Source organism: Anser cygnoides, chromosome 3, assembly GCF_040182565.1.
Source record: "Anser cygnoides isolate HZ-2024a breed goose chromosome 3, Taihu_goose_T2T_genome, whole genome shotgun sequence".
NCBI classification, from domain to species: Eukaryota; Metazoa; Chordata; class Aves; order Anseriformes; family Anatidae; genus Anser; species Anser cygnoides.
The window spans coordinates 32,783,660-32,802,705 of NC_089875.1; the positions used below are offsets into that span (position 1 = coordinate 32,783,660).

The 19,046-nt window shown below is 39.1% G+C and overlaps 1 protein-coding gene across 1 annotated transcript in view; it reads right to left on the reverse strand.

The window, feature by feature from the left end:
• Nucleotides 1–19,046, reverse strand: part of GLP1R (glucagon like peptide 1 receptor) — an 89,976-nt gene that overhangs the window by 14,978 nt on the left and 55,952 nt on the right. The window contains exons 5-8 of the mRNA XM_048080074.2: nucleotides 16,488–16,594; nucleotides 12,863–13,016; nucleotides 11,161–11,320; nucleotides 1,999–2,059 (exon numbers count right to left, since the gene is read on the reverse strand). Of these exons, the coding sequence (XP_047936031.2) occupies nucleotides 1,999–2,059; nucleotides 11,161–11,320; nucleotides 12,863–13,016; nucleotides 16,488–16,594 (482 nt within the window). The remainder of the gene's footprint in view (nucleotides 1–1,998; nucleotides 2,060–11,160; nucleotides 11,321–12,862; nucleotides 13,017–16,487; nucleotides 16,595–19,046) is intronic.

A 19,046-nucleotide genomic window follows, 5' to 3' on the forward strand; every position in this document is an offset into this window, starting at 1 on the left:
TTTGTTCAGCACAACTTAGAAGATGCTTGACAACTATATATTATCAGAACTGTGAATGGGGAATTGGTCCAGTGAAACAGATGCTACTGGTAAGTTTCTGGCTTTGTTTACCAACCTGGTAGTCTTTTTCTAAAAATGAAAACACTGAATTTTTACCTTAAAGAGGCACAGCTGAATAGCTCCATTAAAATAAATAAATAAATCTGTAGGCTGGCTGTCTTCCTCCCATAATTAATTGCAGGCAGAAATAAAGATGTGTAAGTATCAGCTCTTTAGGCACAGTCTAATAATTAAGCAAGCACAGCTTGCTTTTAATTTGATTTGTAATCTAGACAAAGTGTTTTTCAATAGCTCACTTTTTATAACAGCAACTGATTTATAAAGGAGTTCACAGAAGCACATATAAAGAAAGAAGGAGCCAGTCTGCAAATAGGTCTTGCAGGATTCAGTCCTTCGTGCAAACGGCTACATTTGCAGGACTGCCTCAAACTCCCAGCCCTGACCACATCTACTTCCAGTTATTCCTCATAACCAGGGAAGTAGTTGAGTCACAAATGAAATTTACAGCCTGCTGCACATCCATGGTGACAGTGCTGTGGCAAACAGCATGAAAGATATCCCTAGCTGCTCCAACAAATGTCTGCCCAAGGCGCAGAAATCTTGCCTTTGAGAGAGACTACTGCATGTGTTTATTTATTGTTGTATTTTACAAATATTTATACAAGATTTAGAAAATTCAATAAGGTGCGAAATTGTCCCTTTTAAGGTCCGCTAAAGGCAGTGAATGACAGTTTTCCATAATAGAAAACATAAGTCAGCTTTGAGCATCGCATAATGTAGGAGGCTCAGCATGAGTACTTTGAATACATTTTCTACATCAATGGCAAGATATGTCCATGGACTACTGCCTGTTCAGATGCTACATGCTCTCTGCACCTATTTTGATAATTTCAACAAAACTAGCAATACATCACTGTGACCACGATATTCTTACAGAATATTACCAAGTCAACCTTGAAAAGGAAAGTCAGAAAATCCCAGCATTACTTCAGCCAGAAGAGGCAACTTGACTGAATTATTTCAGTATTACAAAAGACACTGAAAAAAAAGACAGTTCTTAATACTCATGAGCACCAGAAAACACTCTGGGGATGGCTCTGACTACACTGAATTTTCACACTGCAGCATCTCTCCAGCAAGGATTGTGTTTGAAGAAAAAACCCACAATCTCTACAAAAATGCTGGCTGGGCTGTTTGGAAATTAAGTAAGAGGAAGACCTGATAAATAGTTCATTTAGAATAAAAAGAAAACAGCATAAAGTTTAAAAAGGAAGTCACTTTCCTTCCTCCAGGTTTTATTTTTTTTTAAACAAAAATAAATACTAAAGTACAATGCTATTTGGTACATAAACCGTATCAAAGGCAATTTTTTTCAGAACAGCTACAATAGTAAAAGTGGACAAAATGTATTTTGTGTTTTGCAGCAGTTTTGTTTGTGCTATACTTGACTTCAGAAAGACTGTGTTTTTATTTTATGAAGACCTAAATAATGGAAGCTTAAACAAGAACAGGCAATCACATCTCTGCTGCGAGGCATAAGCTAACCACTACAAATCACAGGAAGAATCCTGTGGGAAGTTTTTGCCTTCCTCTGAAGCATATCTGTAAAGGCTACTGCCAAAGGCACAATGTCAGGAGAGGTCTTGGTTGGGTATGATGACTTCTACTGCTGATACTGTAACTACAGAAAAACAAAACATACCTTTCCTTGACCTGCAAAAGAATAGATTCATTCAGACATGCAGAAAATTTTGATCAGAAAGAAATATAAGCTCTTTCCTCAAATGTCATGCAAGACCTTCAGACAAAACAGAAGCAATTTTATGAGGTTTCAGCACATTGCCAAAGCAAACCACACTGAACAGAAAGCAAACAATGACCTGTCAGTGCACACACGCAGCACAAATGAGATAGCTAGAAAATCAGAACTAAACCAACCCCTCATCTTCATAAAGGTACTTGACAGTTCCCCAGAGGACAACAAACAGCATTGGCACACCTGGGAAGAGAGGAGACAAGGTTGGCACTGAAATTAGGGGACAGGGAAAATAGAAGAGGACAAAACCCCACACATAATGATGAGCAACGTAATCCTCCGGTAGCAAGGTTGCAGCTCCTGTCCAGTGTAGGTGGTTTGAATGGTGGGAGGAGGAATCTAACCTGCAAGTAATTAATACATGTAGCTTGTTTTGCCTGGGCCTCCACTTAGTGAGCACAAACAATAAACGACAACAGACCATCACCCTCATACTTGGCATATAACAGCTTTTCTGTAGGGACCAAGAGAACATTTTCATGGAGGGAGCAAGAGAACTAAATTTCTGGAGTCTCTTTCAGCCTCTGTATTCAAGCTAGATAGCAGGAATGCAGAGCTCTCTGAACCAAACCTTTTGCATCCACATTTCTCTTTGCAGGTCTGCTATATGTTGCATTAAGGCAGCACCAAGCACAGGCTGTCTATTGGCATCAGGGTTGGAGCAGACTCAATTCCACATACCCTGATGACAAATGAAAGCATGGGCACACCACACATAGCAAGTGTGCTCAGGTCTCCCTCAGAGAGAAGTCCCAAGTTTAGGCTGTGGTGCTGGCAAGGACTTGAGGGGTTGCCACAAAGCAAATGCACCTGGTCTTGAGAAGGGCCTTGGTCCTATGCTTACCTGACAGAGTATGTGCTACAGATGCTCACGGTTTATCTGGGGTGTAAGGGGAAGAGAGAAAAGCCAAATAAGCAGGCGGTGATTATTTGCTTTACGTCGAAGACTCTCAAACAAATTTATTCCACTTATTAAATTCCTAGGTCTTGAAAAGTAATTTTAAGGTGCATCTACCAACCAACACTCAGTACAGGGAGTGCCAAAAAAATAATGCAAGGAATGAGAGCAGGTTGAGACTCAAGAAGAAGGATGAAGAATTTCTGCCTAAGGATGGATTGACGTGGTCTACAATTCCTCTGTGTACCTCATCGGACTGTATCAGATGCTGTATGTATATTATATGGGAAGAGCAATATTTAATGTACTTTCTTAATACATTCTTTAGAACCAATTGGTAATAGATCATAAGAACATCAGTGTGCAGCACTGAGCATTGAACAGAGCAGATACACAGTTCCTGACAAAAGTAGCTACAGAAAAATCAGTGATCTCTTGCAAACTGAAAATCTTCAAGCAATATCTGTAGTGGGCATACATTATCAGTAAAAACCTACTCTTTTGTTGTACTGTATTACTTCTATACTAGTAGAACAGCTAAATACTATAGCTACAAAGGACCTGTTATTCTGCTCAATCCATAAAAGAAAAAAAAAAAAAGAGAGAAAGAATAAAGAGCAGCAATAAAAAATCACAGAAAACCAAAAATTAGAATAATAGCAAAGATAATAAATTGAGTAGAGATTATTGGGCAGGCGGTTGAATCACATTCCACAGACGTACCTGATACTGAGCATGCACAATATTTTGGGAGCAAAATTACTAAGAACTCAGTGCTGCTTTGATACTGGTGTAAGAGATTAAGAACAGGCTCATTGCAAATCGCTTCCAAACACAAATGAGCCTTTGATTCATAGAAACTAATTATAGTTTGAATTATTCCTTTCTCGACTTTGCTGAGAATTAAGACACTTTAATATGAAATTTGCAGGATAACGCACAAACACCGAGAGCACAAAGGCTGTGTGTCAGTGGAGGGAATAGATATACTGAGTGATAATGATACTTATTTGTGGATATCTCCATCTTCTTAATACAGAAGAAATATCTCCAGATTTAATTGCTTTACTTGACATTTGCATTAACTGAGAATCTGTTATTATTATGTTTTAAAAGAGTCTACCTAGAGGCTGGTATTACTGAACCACATCAGCATCCTGCTATACAAATATACAAAATAATAGGTAGTATGGTGACCTGTACAACATTGTCTGTCCCTCCCAGTTGTGACACAGACCTGTGGTCCCTTTCTGTTGCAACACTGCCAGTCACATTATAGTCCATTCCAGCAACATACTTTTCACGTGAGACACCAAGACTGAACAGTGCAACGCATAGTTGTGAGCTTTGAACATCAGTGCAAATACCACATGGATAATACCATCTGACATTTACCAAATTCACAAAGTCCCGTCCTAAGAAAAGGGTGGCTCTGAAAAATATCTGGGGGACAATCTCAGCAGATGGGATTGCATCCAGTTTTCCAAAGCCCTAATCAAGATCTAAACAGGAGAATGCCACAACAGACTTCCCTAATCCACCTCGAATCTATAGATATTTAAACAGCAAAAGAGCAAGTTTGCAGCATCTCTGCAGTAATTGTGGCTTGCAAGGATCACTTGCAAGATGAGGTTCTCCATAAATTGCTTTATAATCTTGACACCTAATTAACCTCAGTTAACAGGCACAAATGTAAATGTCATTATAGTTACTTCACTCAGGGGAAATTTGGCTGGCTTGAGCAGGCAGAACAAGCAAATTCTATACAGCTCCTTGAATAAAATCTACAGACAAATTATTTATTAACAGAATCAACACTGTATTCCAGTCCTAGACTCCCAATATGCAGCCCTTTTGGCACAATTCAATTTCAGTCTTATGCCTCTTTCTCCTGCTGCTATTCAAAGAATATCAGGTATCTGACAAGAAAGTGCACTCACTTATAGGATGTGCTTAATTAAGACACAAGCTGAACTCTTTCTGACTTTGCTTGTCCTCATACAAAAAACCCTAAGACTGGTCTTTTTCCAGATTAACTGGCTACAAAAAGGTCTCTGAATTCTGGAAATGTTAACACCTACTTCTGTCTGTACTGAAGCAGTGTTGAAGATGCCAGAGACTGCAAAAATCTTCTCAAAATAAACTCTGCCATATTAATGTTTACAGGATAACTGACCAAAAGTCTTTGAACACCACATTGTGATTATGAAACCTATCGAGTGTATTATGAAATATTATGAAATATGCATGCTGAGAGTTCAGCTAATAAAGTTCAACTTCATATGACAGGGATGGAGCTTCTGAATAATAGGCTGCAATAATTATATATATTATAGATGATGAGAAAGTAATGGATCTGCCAAGTCAACATCGTAACACCCTACTGCATAAATAAGCAGCAGGATCTATTTTCAATCTAGCTATCTAGCTTAGAATATTCTACACCTGCAGTGTCTGTACAACTGTAAAAAAAAAAAAAAAAAGGAAAAATAGTCATTATCCATGCCAAAAATCTCAGCAGTTTTAGACGGAACAATATTAGGATGAGGTAGGTAAGAGAAGAAAGCTGTGAGAAATTCTGCTCAGGAATCCACCATTTGGTTCACATTTTCACAGTGTTCACTGTCCCTAATAAGCAGAGAGGAGAATCACTAGTGGGGCTGCAAATGGAAGCAACCACGTCCTGGTAAAAACATGTAGAAATCTGTCTCTTCTTTTAATGGGTCTGAGATATTTTGGTAATAGAACAGAAAAACTCAGGCAGTCATGAAGTCCATGAAGTAGCAGTTACCATGAAAGGTGTCACCAGGTATGTTCCATGCCATCTTTCCTTCTTCCCCCACCTCAATATGCAAGCAAGTTTTCATTCTTGCAGACATATACTATCGCTAGCTTTGCATTGTACCACATTTTATGCAAAAACAATTTCAGGGGAGAGAACTGTGTGAGGAGCAAGAGAGACTTCCCTCGTCTTCACACGCTGATTAGAGATTCTTCTTGATGGAAATTTGTCTCTGTAGGACCAGAGCACTTCCCTCCTGCTGAGACCATTAAATAAGGAAATATTCTGCATACGGCATTTTACAATTGATGAGTTTGTTTATAAGCCCAAATTTCAGTTGTTTCCTATTTCTTCTCCCAAGCAACAAGTGATAGGACAAGAGGAAATTGCCCCAAGTTGCACCAGGGCAGGTTTAGGTTGGATATTAGGAACAATTTCTTCATTGAAAGGGTTGTGATGCATTGGAACAGGCTGCCCAGGGAAGAGGTTGAGTCACCATCCCCGGAGGTATTCAAAAGATGTGTAGATGTGGTGCTTAGGGACATGGTTTAGTGGTAGACTTGGCAGTGCTAGGTCAACAGTTGGACACGATGATCTTGGAGTTCTTTTCCATTCTAAGTGATTCTATGATTCTGTTCTATGTAACCTGACATCACTGGCTTCCACTTGGTGAGAAGTTCAGCTTCTGAGACAACCAGGCACACAAACCAGAAGGGCGCTACTGCTGTCAGAACTCCATACCCCTTTCTTTCTCTCAGAACCCATCCAGGACAGTCTGACTTTACCAACTGTTTAATGTGTGAATGCAAGAAATATGTGATCAGTGACGTGAAGTTAGGGATAAATAAACACGACCAGATGTACAAACAGTCTCAATATGGAAGATGTGAGAAGAAACGATGAAATATTTTTCTTCCTAAAAAAAGGAAAATCATGAAAGAGTTTAATGCAGAAGACCAAGCGCAAAGAGAATTATGAGAAACTCCTGATTGATTCATTTCCTACCAAGCTCAGTTTGGACACAAAGCCCATTTTCACATCCTTGTCTGAAACATTTTTCATTGAAAATGGGTAAGAAATGGCTAGTATAATGCATGCATCCTGTCACTACATTGAGTTCATACTGGGCTTCAGAACAAGGATTTCTTACAGGCTCTGCTCTAGTCAGATCTTCCTTGCAATCGGGATATAGATTTTGACACCCTAGCCAGGCTTCCTGCCTTTAATAGCTTCATTCCTTCAGCATATTCTTCCTCAGAGCAAGTCTGGATTACCAAGAGTTGGAAGGAGGGGAGTTATTTATTTTTTATGGCAGTTTCCCTGCTGCAAGTGCAGCTGGGTGTAAAATTACCATAGAAGTTTGGAGGATGTTTAGCTTTTTATTAACATTTTCTTCTTAGTCTTTAGTGCTGAAAATTGTCTCCTCCTGTCATTCTTCCAGCTTGGATGTCGTGCACAGTCACTGTGGGAGGTTGACGTTGTTTCCCCATTCTTCCCTCCTCCCTGGCTCTAAATGTGAAGAGGTCCTGTTTTCAGTAGCTGCTGAAAGATGCACACAGTGGCATTATGGCATTACTGCTCTTCTCCAGAGACCACTTCACACAGCACTGACACAGCTGCTGGAAGTCAATGTCTAACTCAGTGACTCTTCACTTGGGCTCAGGCAAGAAGCACAATGAGTTGGTGTTCTGGACATCCTGATTAAAAGCAGTCTGAACATCCCAAGAAACAAACAAAACAGAAAAGAGTAATCATCTTGACCTCCTTAGTTTTGTTTTCTTTTCTCCTTTCTTCTACAATTTTGTTCTCTATAGAAGGTGAGATCCGTGGGGTTCTCTTGTGCTAGAGGAAGGAAGCACTGGGTACCAGCAATGCATAGCAACAGATTACTTTTCCCCGCAAGTGATAATGACTATCTGAATCAACATCCTGTTTAGCTACTGTTGTGCTGACCTCCAGACTCATCTACCTGCTCTGCCATTAGCTTATTAAGACACTTTACAGAATTTTGTTTGTTAATGCTGTTACTGCTTCTGTTTTCTTCCCTCTTCCCTCAGCTGTGAAAATGCCATAAGCCATTGTTTTTGCAGTAAGATGTGTGGGACTCAGGGTCAAAACAAATGTACGAAAGTCTTCTTTACAAGGGAAAAGAAGTCAAGCAAGTCATTTTCCACATTAAATGAATTAGGAAAAACACAACATGGCTACCTCAAAGCCTACTATCGCATGAAATCTTGACAATGAAGTGGCCATTACAGGAATACAGTTACCTCACAAGCAATCAGGAATGTTTATAGAATCCTACCAATATATATATGATGTCAAAATAAACGACTCCCAGTTTGTAACACTGTGTTAGTTTCCTTTGGTCTATCAAGACCGTATAACGTTTCTAGCTTTTGCAAAGTACAATAACATGAGATAAACAGATATAAAAAACTTCTAATAGCAAAGATAATTACTCACTTGAACTGGTAATAAATGGAGTACCATCTAATAACATTAAGAACTGACCTGGAATGTTAAAAACACGATCATATAGCAAAAATATATGTGGGAAATATTTATTAATTTTTGTAACACCCTTCACTGTCTGTTTACATTTCCTAGGAAAACACAGACTAAGCATAATATCTTTTACATATTTCTATTTGAAAAGCCTTCCCATATTTTGAATTGTTAGACATGAAATGGAGGAAGTACTTTTTTTTAGTTACGCAGCTACGTGGACTTTATTCCACTGTAAATGACAAAATATAACACTATCTAATATGACAACTGAAAAGCTTGAAGAAAAATATGTATTGGGACATTTTTGCATGCTTGAAAGCTGGTCCATGTATTGCAGTTTTGCTTGGGGTTGCACGGGGAATTAATTTGTTCTAGCTTCTTGTTTGTTCTGAGATCTGCTGTTCCTCAAAAGTAGTACGACAGGGCTAATATCGTGGCCAAGAGTATGTGCAAACACTCAGATCGACAAAAACCTTGGAGAGAATACACAGTTTATTCATATGTACTTTTGAGAGAAGTACAAGTGCAACCATATGTTATCACACGGGATTACAGAAGTTACTCAGACAGCAGAAACAACACCATGTTGTCTGCGAGTGCTCATGTCTGTAAGTTCAATTAGAAGAAATAACATTATATGAGTAACACCCACTAAGTTAGTGAACAATACAGATATAAAAATTTAACACATAAACATTCATCAAAAGATGAGTAATGAACAAATTTTAAAAAAATCATCCTGAAGACACTTCATTAACAGAATAAAGGGTCAGGGTATCAAATCAGCTCTGACACAATCAAATAGATATGTTTTGATCCAGCTTTATTTTTACAGTTGATGAACTACTTCAAAGAGCAGGATGCTCTCAACCCAAACAGGAACCTAGTGTCTTTTTGAAGCAAATCATTATGCTGAGGCTATCATACTGCTCAAAAAAATACCTAAGAATTCACAGCAGAAAGGGACCTGGTGAGGGACCTGAACAACCAAAAACTGGAAACACCAGTGAAGAAGCGAGAAAACAGAAAAAAAAAATCTTCATCTGTTCCCAGAAGTTGTTAAAGACTGAACTGTTACCTGTTATAACTGATCTGGGAGCACTGAGGGCTTCACAGGACTGCAATAGCAGATGTTTCTGCATTTGAAGACAGAGAATTAGTGGCAAGGTTTGCACATGTAGCCATTGCTGGAATAGCAAGAAACTACACAGAAGAGGATTGAATGGCACTGGCAAAGCTTTTCTAGGAAGTCTGGATGAAGCCCATATAACCAGTGTCAATTTCTGACACTGCCACTAATTTCCACAAATTCATCCAGAAATTTTGCATACAGTAGCAAAACTTCCACTGTAAAGGAAGAACAAAACCAAAATAGCATCTTCTGTTTCTTCCTTCTGCTTTTGCAAGAGACAAACTGTAATTAGAAATGATTCAGATCAAAACCATCCTATCCTTTGCTTATAAAACAACACAGTACCCTCAGGATTTGGCTGGATAAAATTTTGCTCTGATTTTTTTTTCCATTTCTTTTTTTCTATTTCCTCTCATGACTTCAAAGCTTCAGGATATCTCCCCCCTCTTTAAAAATAATAATAAAAAATATCAAGGGTAGAGTGATTAAAACATAGCTAACTCAATAAAGTGAGCCAATAAGAAACCTGGAGAGGGACTCTTTATCAGGAAGTGTAGTGATAAGACAAGGGCGAGAGGTTTTAAACTGAAAAAGGATACATTTAGATTAAAGAATAAATTCTTCACTATGAGGGTGGTGAGGCACTGGCACATGTTGCCCAGAGAAGCTGTGGATGCCCCATCCCTGAAACTGTTCAAGGCCAGGTAGGATGGGGCTTTGGGCAACCTGGTCTGGTGGGAAGTGTCCCTGCCCATGGCAGGGGGTGTGAAATTAGACAGTCTTTAAGGTCCCTTCCAACCCAAACCATTCTATGATTCTTTGATTATATAAAATGCTTTTGCTGTATGCCCTATATAAAACAACAATGAAAGAAAAGGAATTTTTTTAACTAACACTCTCCAGCAGGAAATTGCTATTACTTGAATTTAGTTATTCCCATCAGTATGTCAGAAAGCCCTTACTCTTCATATATCTCTGTTCAGTATAATTGGTCGAGCAATTCACAGTAAGCCTTTTATATGTATTTTACCAGTGGATTAATTTACTAATATTCACAGTTGGCAAACCCATACAAACACGACAGTCAAAACAATTTAGATGCTTAAACTAGTATCTATGAAAGCACTTGCAGTATTTACCTGGATTTACTTTCAGCCAGAGTGGGGGGAGGCAGGAAAAGGGGAATAAAGTGAAAGTAATAAAAACTTTTGGAGATAATTTCAAAAATAAGATCAGTCTTGAACGCTAATACAATTACATACTAACCAGAGAGTGAAAGAACCAAAACTTTAAAATTTCTACAGAAGGCAACTCTGGCTCAAGGAACTGACTTTACACCATCACAGTCCTTAATCTCAGGCACACACGTGTCGCATGGTGCAGGCACCCTGATGACTCTTTCACTTGACATTTGTTATTTGGCCTGCTTTTCCCACAAAAGCAACCTGAATACTCCCTACTAGCAGCCTCTTGTTTGTCAGCCCTATTGCATCCCTCTGCTCATGGTGCCAGCACACCTCTACCTTTGCTCCTGACAAGATATACAATATCACCATAATTTTGCACCACAAGTAGCCAACATGTCATTGAATGTAATGAGAAACTGCCAGGAGATGAAGCAGGGTGCTTCAGAACAGCCTTTGCTCACCTGACATCACTCACACACCTCGTGTATTGGGAAGCTGATATCTTGCTGGAAAAGTATCACGAGCTTGTCACTGGGTTGGGGAATTTCTGTGGTACAGCACAGCCCCAGCATTATGAACCCACAGCCTCTGCACTGCAAGCATCCATGAGCTGTGCTGGCCCAGCCTAAGCAAGATCAAGGATCCGGAATAAAAAGGGAATGGAGTGTGGGACTTGAACTGGGCACTGCTACAGAAGACGCACAGTATTTTTTCCCGTCATACCGTCTGCTGATACACACAGCCACTGGTGGACATAAGCAAAGATCAACTTACCCCAACCAATGCAGAGATAAAGACGAAAAATTCTTTGCTCAGAAAACACTGAAAGTACCAGCAGCGTGTACAGGTACATGCCTTCCACCAGCAACCAGTAGTAGTTTGCAGCCACACAATACTGCATCATCACAAAGACCAAGCGGCAGATGAGGGATTCCTGTGATGGAAGAAAGCACAGCCCAAATGAATGCAACAGGGGCTACAAGAAAAAGCAGACTAACCCAAAAGATGTTTAATCTGTCCTACTCTTACTTCTTCCTCAAAACAACAGCTGCTAAATTCATCACATTTGAGTACTGAAAGGACAGAGGCCAGCACTACATGGTATACAGAGCATATAGACAACACTGCTCCTTAAAAAACAAACAAACAAACAAAAAAACCCTGCATTTTCCCTCAATAAGCATTGGATTATAATTTGAAAAGCAGCACAGAAAGATGAAAAGAATCACAAACGAAAGGTAGTGTCCATATCAACTGCAATCAGTGAAACTTTTCACTTCCCCAAATATTCTTTCCTGCAGTTGAGAATTTCTCTATTTAAGAGCAAAGAGTGGATTCCATAATGTTGACTATCTTCCAAAGTAAAAAAATATTTGATAGAAGCACAATATTGTCCAGTGCATCACATTTAAGTGCAAAATCTCTCCTGGTTGGTAAATTACAGAGAAGTGGGCAGCCAGGCTTTAGATAAGGATGAAACTTGATTACCTAATTAACATATCCATCAGATCTGATGAAACCACTATTGGATAAACCATGTATGAAAGCACATAGCTTTTTTTTTTTTTTTTGAAAGGAGGAAATGACTGCCAAACCCTGCATTTAATATGTGTATTACAGTGTTATTTTCTGCCAGTCTATACGTTGTAGATGCAAAGAAATCAACCATCATAAGAGATTCACTCATGGTATTGGCACTTAAGCCTTAGGCAGAGCGTCAGAAAAGGATGGGTGGATCGGTACTAAGCATGTATTAGAACACATACTTTTTATGACCCCAATCCTGTATTTCAGCAGCAACCACTGTATCCATGTTCTAGAATCACAAGAGCTATACATATAATGGAAATCCGTTTCTTTAAAGATTCAATTACATTTTGTATTCTAGATCTGAAGAGGGAAAGGCATGCTTTCATCATATTCACAAAAGAGTTGCATATCCTCTTCATTTGATTAGAAGTATTTAATTAGTCTGTTCCTCCAAAGGTTTTCTAAAATTAAATTTGCATTTAAATCAGATGCTTCCCTTTTTCCATCATTAAAAGATTATAAAGATCTCCAAGAATGACCAACTAATTTGGTCATTATACCAGAGGGACATTTGGTCATTATATCACAAAAGGTGTTGGCTTAGGAAAATGAGTATCTTGTCACTATTGAAGAACAGAACCTGCATCTTGGGAAGAAGAAATGGTCATTTGTATATATGCCAAAAATCCATCTTTTCATGTTTGTTCCATCTAGAAGGGGAAAACCTATCACAGGCAAACATGTCAAGGCATCAACTACTCTGTAACTAGCCCCAGCTCACACAACCACATACGTTGTGATACAAGATTCAGAGAAACTCTGTGGACTGAAGAAAACAGCATTTTGGACAAGCCTCAGTGTACAAATTGAAATTACCTGCTGTGATGCAGACACACCACCGTGATGACTCCAATATCCTCAGAACCACCACAGTGTCTGCCCCTACCTGGAAGGAGATAAGTCCTTCCCACTGGTGCTCTTGTGTGGCTGTGCTGTACATCCACTTCACCACTGAGTCTTTAATGAAGACGGATATAGCACGGAGGATAAAGGAGGTGAAGAGGTTCAGGTGAATGTAATTCCTTGTGCAATGCAGATGTCTGTAAAAAAGGAAGAATCGGTCATGATCTACAAGTGGTGTAAAAACTGCAATATGATGGGTAGGACTGAGGAAGGGAACAATGGGCCCTGTTGAAAATCGTGAGGTACCTGAGGAAATCCCATAACTTGAGAATGGCCATGGGCGTTTCAAACTGTCTTTGGGAAGAAATCACTATCAAGGAAAAGACATTCAAAACTTCAAGCCCTAAGGGTGAGTGTCTGAGGGAAGGGTAAAGATCACCACATTAGGAAAAACTATTTAAAAGGTTTAAAAAGTGTAAAAATAAAGTCATTTTTAGAAGAAATATCTGAAAGGACTAAAAAAATATATCAAACTTCACATAATGCTGTATCTAACCTCTTTGAATTGCCCCTGATGCCACTGCATGGGTTTACCTTGGCAAAGCTCAGGAAATGTCCAGTAGAGCTTCTGGCTGTGTTTAAGCATCCCTTCCCAAAATGAAACAAAACAAAACAAAACAAAATACCATCCACCTGTATATTACCAATGTGACAAGAGAAAAACCTGTATTCAAATTGCCTCCCAGGGGAACTGGAAGTATCTTCTGTAGAACTAAAAGGAACACAATTTTCACCTCTGCATTCAGAATTGAAAACAAAACAGAAAAAAATCCTCTTGAATTTCATCAGCCAGCTGCAAAGACAACAAAATTGCTACTCGTTGAAAAGAGCACATCAAGGGATAGCAAAGGAAACCGCAGTCATGTAAATGGCACCCAGCTGCAGAGTGCTGCCAGTGTTTTACCAACCTCACCCACAAACTTTTTTCTTCCAGCATTGCAAGGGTACACACTTTGCTTCAAAGGAAGCTACACTGGATATAATTCTTTTTTTGATGCTAAAAGAATTCAGATAACAAACCAACCAACCAAAAAAAAAAATTGTTCTAGAAGAAGTTTCAGTGAACTTCTGCTTTAAATGTTTGATTTTATTGCTCTATAAATTTGGGTAAGACAGTCCATGTCTATTTACTTGGTCTCAAAGCTATCAGTTTTAAACTGAAGACAAAGAAGAATTTATATATATATGTATAGTTTAAATACAATTTCTTGCATCACTTTTAGGTCACAGCCTATTTCAAAACCTACCTATGATAAATATTTAATTTCCTTTAATTCAAAACTTATTTGCTGCTGCCCCTCAGAATTGCCACGCATTTAAATCCGATTGACAAATTTATGTAAATTAGCCAATTGAAGAAAATAGTTTGCAAGTAGTTACTGACTATTTCTGCTGCAGGCAATGCAGGTTATTCAAATTGTTTCTGTCATTAAGTTATGGGCCTAATTTAGCTTCACTGAAATTACAGATTTTTCTTTCATTTCTTTCAGAAGATGCAAAATTGGACACAAGATATATTGCTTCCTCTCTTGAATCATTATTAAAAGCAAATATAAAGGTTATTTTGCAGTCTAAGAACTCATTAACTCCTTCTATTGCAGAAGTGGATAATATCAGTATTTTGGTGCCACTGAATTAAATTTTTATCCTTATTTGGTGAGGCTGCACAACTACTGGGGCCACAAGCAGAAGTTCCAATGAGAATCTAGTAACTGTGGTCCATGTAGGGGTAAATTCTTAAGTATTTTGTGAGATCCAGGAAGAATTTGTTTCCAGGTTGATGATTTAGACAGGAAAATACAAAATGGTTTGATTGCATAGTTGTAATAAAGCTCTCAGCCCCCTTAACATCTCTGAAAACTAATTTTCAAAATCAGAAATGCACACTTGTGCACATTTCTTCCAGTCCTTATTTCTCAGTTAAAGGAAAAAATGCTAAAGGATCTCTCCACAAAAAATCAGAGCATCTAAATTCCCTTTCTCCTACCAGTCATCTGCAACTGAGTTGCTCTTTGTTTCCTGCCAAAAACATGCACAACCTTCCTTCAGTACATACATGGTTGCGCTCTGTGACCTTTACATTTGGGCTACTAAGATTATTCAAAAAGTGTCATTGATGGGTGAAAAAGGGAGAAAGCTCTTATCCTGGGAGACATTTGGAGAATTCAAGACCATATGCTGTTCAGTCTGATGAGTCCCAAAGTTGCACAGCTACTACATGTACAAATCATAATTATCATCACAGAGCACTCAGAGGGTGAGCATGTCTCTACATTCCTGCAGTCATTTTAAATCTTTGGAGATAGCCTTACGCTTCTCCACTGGAAGAAGGAGGGATAATACAATGCTAGAAGGTGTTGCACAGTAACATAAAACTTGGGTTATTTTAGTTTCGGAAATTAGATGCTGAAGGTACGACTGATGTTTTCAAATACATGAAGGGTACATACACTTAGGAGGGAGGAAAGGAGAGGGACTGCCTTGCTAACAGAGTGCTGCCTCCAGGGAAAATGATCATTAACTGGCAATGAGAATTATTTAGTCAGGGAAGAAAGTTTCTTAAGGATCAGGGCACAGAAGTTCCAGACCTGATTTCAAGAAAGAGTAACTGAAAGATGGGGAAATATATTTTTTCAGAGGCAGCTTCATCCAGCCTGTAAGAGGGATGATGGGACCTGGATGCACACAGCAGCAAGGAGCAGGACTGCATGACGAATAGGTTTCCCTTCCACACCAGATTAAGTTCACATCTTTGTGTTTTCTAAATATCAGTCTCCTGTGCTCAGCATCCCCACACCATAGGAACGTCTGGCTGAAATCAACGAGATACCTATTGCATTAAGAGAAGGAAAAAGAGAGATTGCTCTGCTGGAGCCCAGAGTTTTTTTCCTTTGTTTTTTAACCAAATCTACACAATGTAGCATCAGTACGTATCCAAGTTGGGAAGGCTGTGCAACCAGCAACCTCTTAATTGTGCAATTCGTTGGTGTATACCAGGATGAATCCAGCATGCCAAACTGACCAGGTGACAGCAATATATTTCACAGAAACTTTTCAAATTTCATGATTAGTTTCCCTTCTGTACTGCAAAAGAAATAATTTCTGAAAGTTCTCCAAAAAGAGAGATTGTGTAAAAAATTCATTTCTGTACTGAAATACACCCTACACGTGGGTGTTGCGAAATGGATGAGACTGAGATTTATGTTCTGGGTATTTCCATGTAAAGCAAGATGAAAACCTCTGTCCTGAATGACCTCTCACATCCCATACTAGTGCCCCATGTCCAAGGTGACAACATGAGGGAATGCTGGAATCTCTCTTTTTCCATCTCTTCCAGTGGTAATTTAATTGGAATCAAAAATATATATATTAAAAAAAATCCAACTGGAAAAAGCATATTCACAGACATACTAGTAATGCTACAAAAGCTTAGGAATTTTTCTTTCATTTTGAGAAGAAATGATGGTAGGAAAGCACACAGAGACAACATAAGATAGAGAAATAAGGTGATGGAAGAAGGGAAAACTCAAATGTTTCTGTCAGTCTGACACTATCATATAGGAAAACATAACACCCTTCTCCACTCTCTTCAGAGCTTCGCCAGTTACCTGAATCCAAGAAGAATGGCAGTTGCAATTACAAGGGCAGAGAAGGAAAGAGCATATCCAATGGTGTATATGATGGACAAATTCAGGAGCTGTTCTTCTGGTGCATCCTGAGAGCATATAAAGGAGAAAAGTAAAGGAGAAAAGTATACAAAAAAAAAAAAAAAAAAGGGTGAGAGGGATTAGGCGGGAGACAGAGCTCATGGGCTTCAGTTCTTTCCTCCTAGTTGCTTTCTAACTTTTCTTAATGACACTCAGAAGTCATTCTCCTACTTTCAAGTCTAAATGCATTCATCAAATGAGTCTTCCATTTTTCCTATGTTCTAAAGAAATAAAAATTTAATCTGAATTCCCCAGCTGCTCCCAGGTGTTCAGTCAAACAGTTGGACTTCGCAGCCAGGCTAGAAAATAGATCATGTGGTATTATTTGATAATAAAGTTGGAGAAGCATGAATTAACAGACAAGCAGATGTTAAACAGATGGCAGGAAGAACAGACACAACTCAATTCTGCAGTAAAAATGGCAAAGCTTATGTTTTCAGACTTGCACACTTTGAGCCAGTCACCTTACTGCTGTAATGGAGGTGTTCTTTTGGCTATATTTAGAAATAAAACAAGCCAGGTCCCATTTGCTGGCTCTGAGGCAAAGTGTGCCTTGCATTCATATAACTAAACTCCTCTCTGCCCCTAGATTATCCCTCTTCTGCCTCAACTATACCACCTCCTGGGGATGGACTCATGAACTATATGTTACAGCACTGCCTGGGAGTAAATGAGCTGATGCAGGGATGCTTGCACCCTCCCAACAGTCCCAGTCTCACGCTGCATCTCTCTTTGGATTTCCTGTTGAAGATTCATCCATTTTAACCCTTGCTTGAAAGCACTGGCCAAAATCTTTAGGGAGAGAACTGTCCAAAAAGATACAGGCACATCTGAAATATAACATGGATTTGTTGCTTTGGCTCTGAGGTACACTAACGTTCTCTTATTCTGGCCCATTTCTAAGCACATATCTTTGTCTGAAGAGATTCAAGCATTTTACTTCCCTACTTGAAGCTACTGAATAGGCAGCTGACTCCCAAGATTTGTGCTGTACAAAGGAATATTTTCCTTGTACTTCAGGAATAAGTACAGATATTCAGATGCATTTTGCACAGCTAGGAGGATTTAACGTGAACATACAAGCTGTTCTTCAGGGATTTGCTAGGTTAATGTTTTAAAAGGAATGATATGAGAGCTGTCTTAAGAAGAGAAAAGAAATATCTCTACAGTGTCAAAGCTCAACAAAAAGAAGCTCAGGCAAATTACTGAGACCTGACAATTTACAACATCTCATACACAGATCAAAACCACATCTCATACCTAAAGAAAATCACGTTATTTTATAAGGATTCACTCATAAACCCTTGGGGCTGTTTTAGCTACTGTTATTATATGCAGTAAACTTATAAAAACAACCTCTTGTCTTTGTGCACAAGAGGCATAGTAAAGTAGGTAACTGGGGGCTCTATATATGTTAGCTTGAAAAGCAAACACAGCTATTCACATTTTGGGAACTGAAACCATGCATGCAGGTTTTCAAAATCCAGATCATCTCATAGAAATTTGGAGGTAGGTACCAAATGACCAAGTGTTATCCTTAGGTATCTCTCTCCTCGGTATGACCCAAAACAGCTCTGGAAGAAAGCATAATGGCAAACAAGGAAAAGTTAAATGATCAGGCTTATACTAGCTAGTATGATAATGTTCTCTGCTTGGGTACACCAGAATGTGCTATGGACAAGGAATAAGACTGTGAATTAAAGGAAAAGTTAAATCTTACGTATTTGGATAACTAGAAATTATCTCTTCCCATTTCCTCCTAGCTTGCAGCCATCTATTCCTCCTGAAGAATGAGACATTGAGTTCCAGGTACTCCAGAGGACACGCACCCTCTTGGGACATGGCACTTGGGAATTTCACATACTTGAACAGTTTTGGCTAGGTATGTAACAGTCTCCAGCATGCTGGGATGGAGGGTGTACACCCAATTTATACAAGGAAAAGGATCACCCTTGGAGGCTTATAGTTGTGATGGTATCACGTCATGGGAACACATGCAGGGCACTAGCTGACGCCAATGGCAGACCAAAATCCCTTGGAAATCCCTTTGCTCTCATTTATTTGATGCCAGGTGTCTCAGCTCCCTGCAGAGTATAAAGCACTAGAGCAAGAAAATAAACCGACAAGCCTAATTCCATAGCCCATGTCAAATTAAGGTTAAAAAAAAAAGCCACAAAACAAAACACTCTCCCCCAACCCACCCACCCACACAAAAGCAGGAACTGTCTCCTATCCAAAGCTGAAAAACAAATATCCTTCAGTTCAGTTCATCTTAATAGCTGCTTACAGGACTGAGAAGACAAACAGTAATTTTATCCTAGCAACATTCCACCGACAGAAAGAAAGGCAATGGAACAACACTGGATGACTTCTCCAATTTGAGTTTACCCTGTTGTGGATAAGACCTCTGTCTTCCTCAGGAGCACTGCGGGGAGCGAGCCTCACTTGGCTGAGCACAGC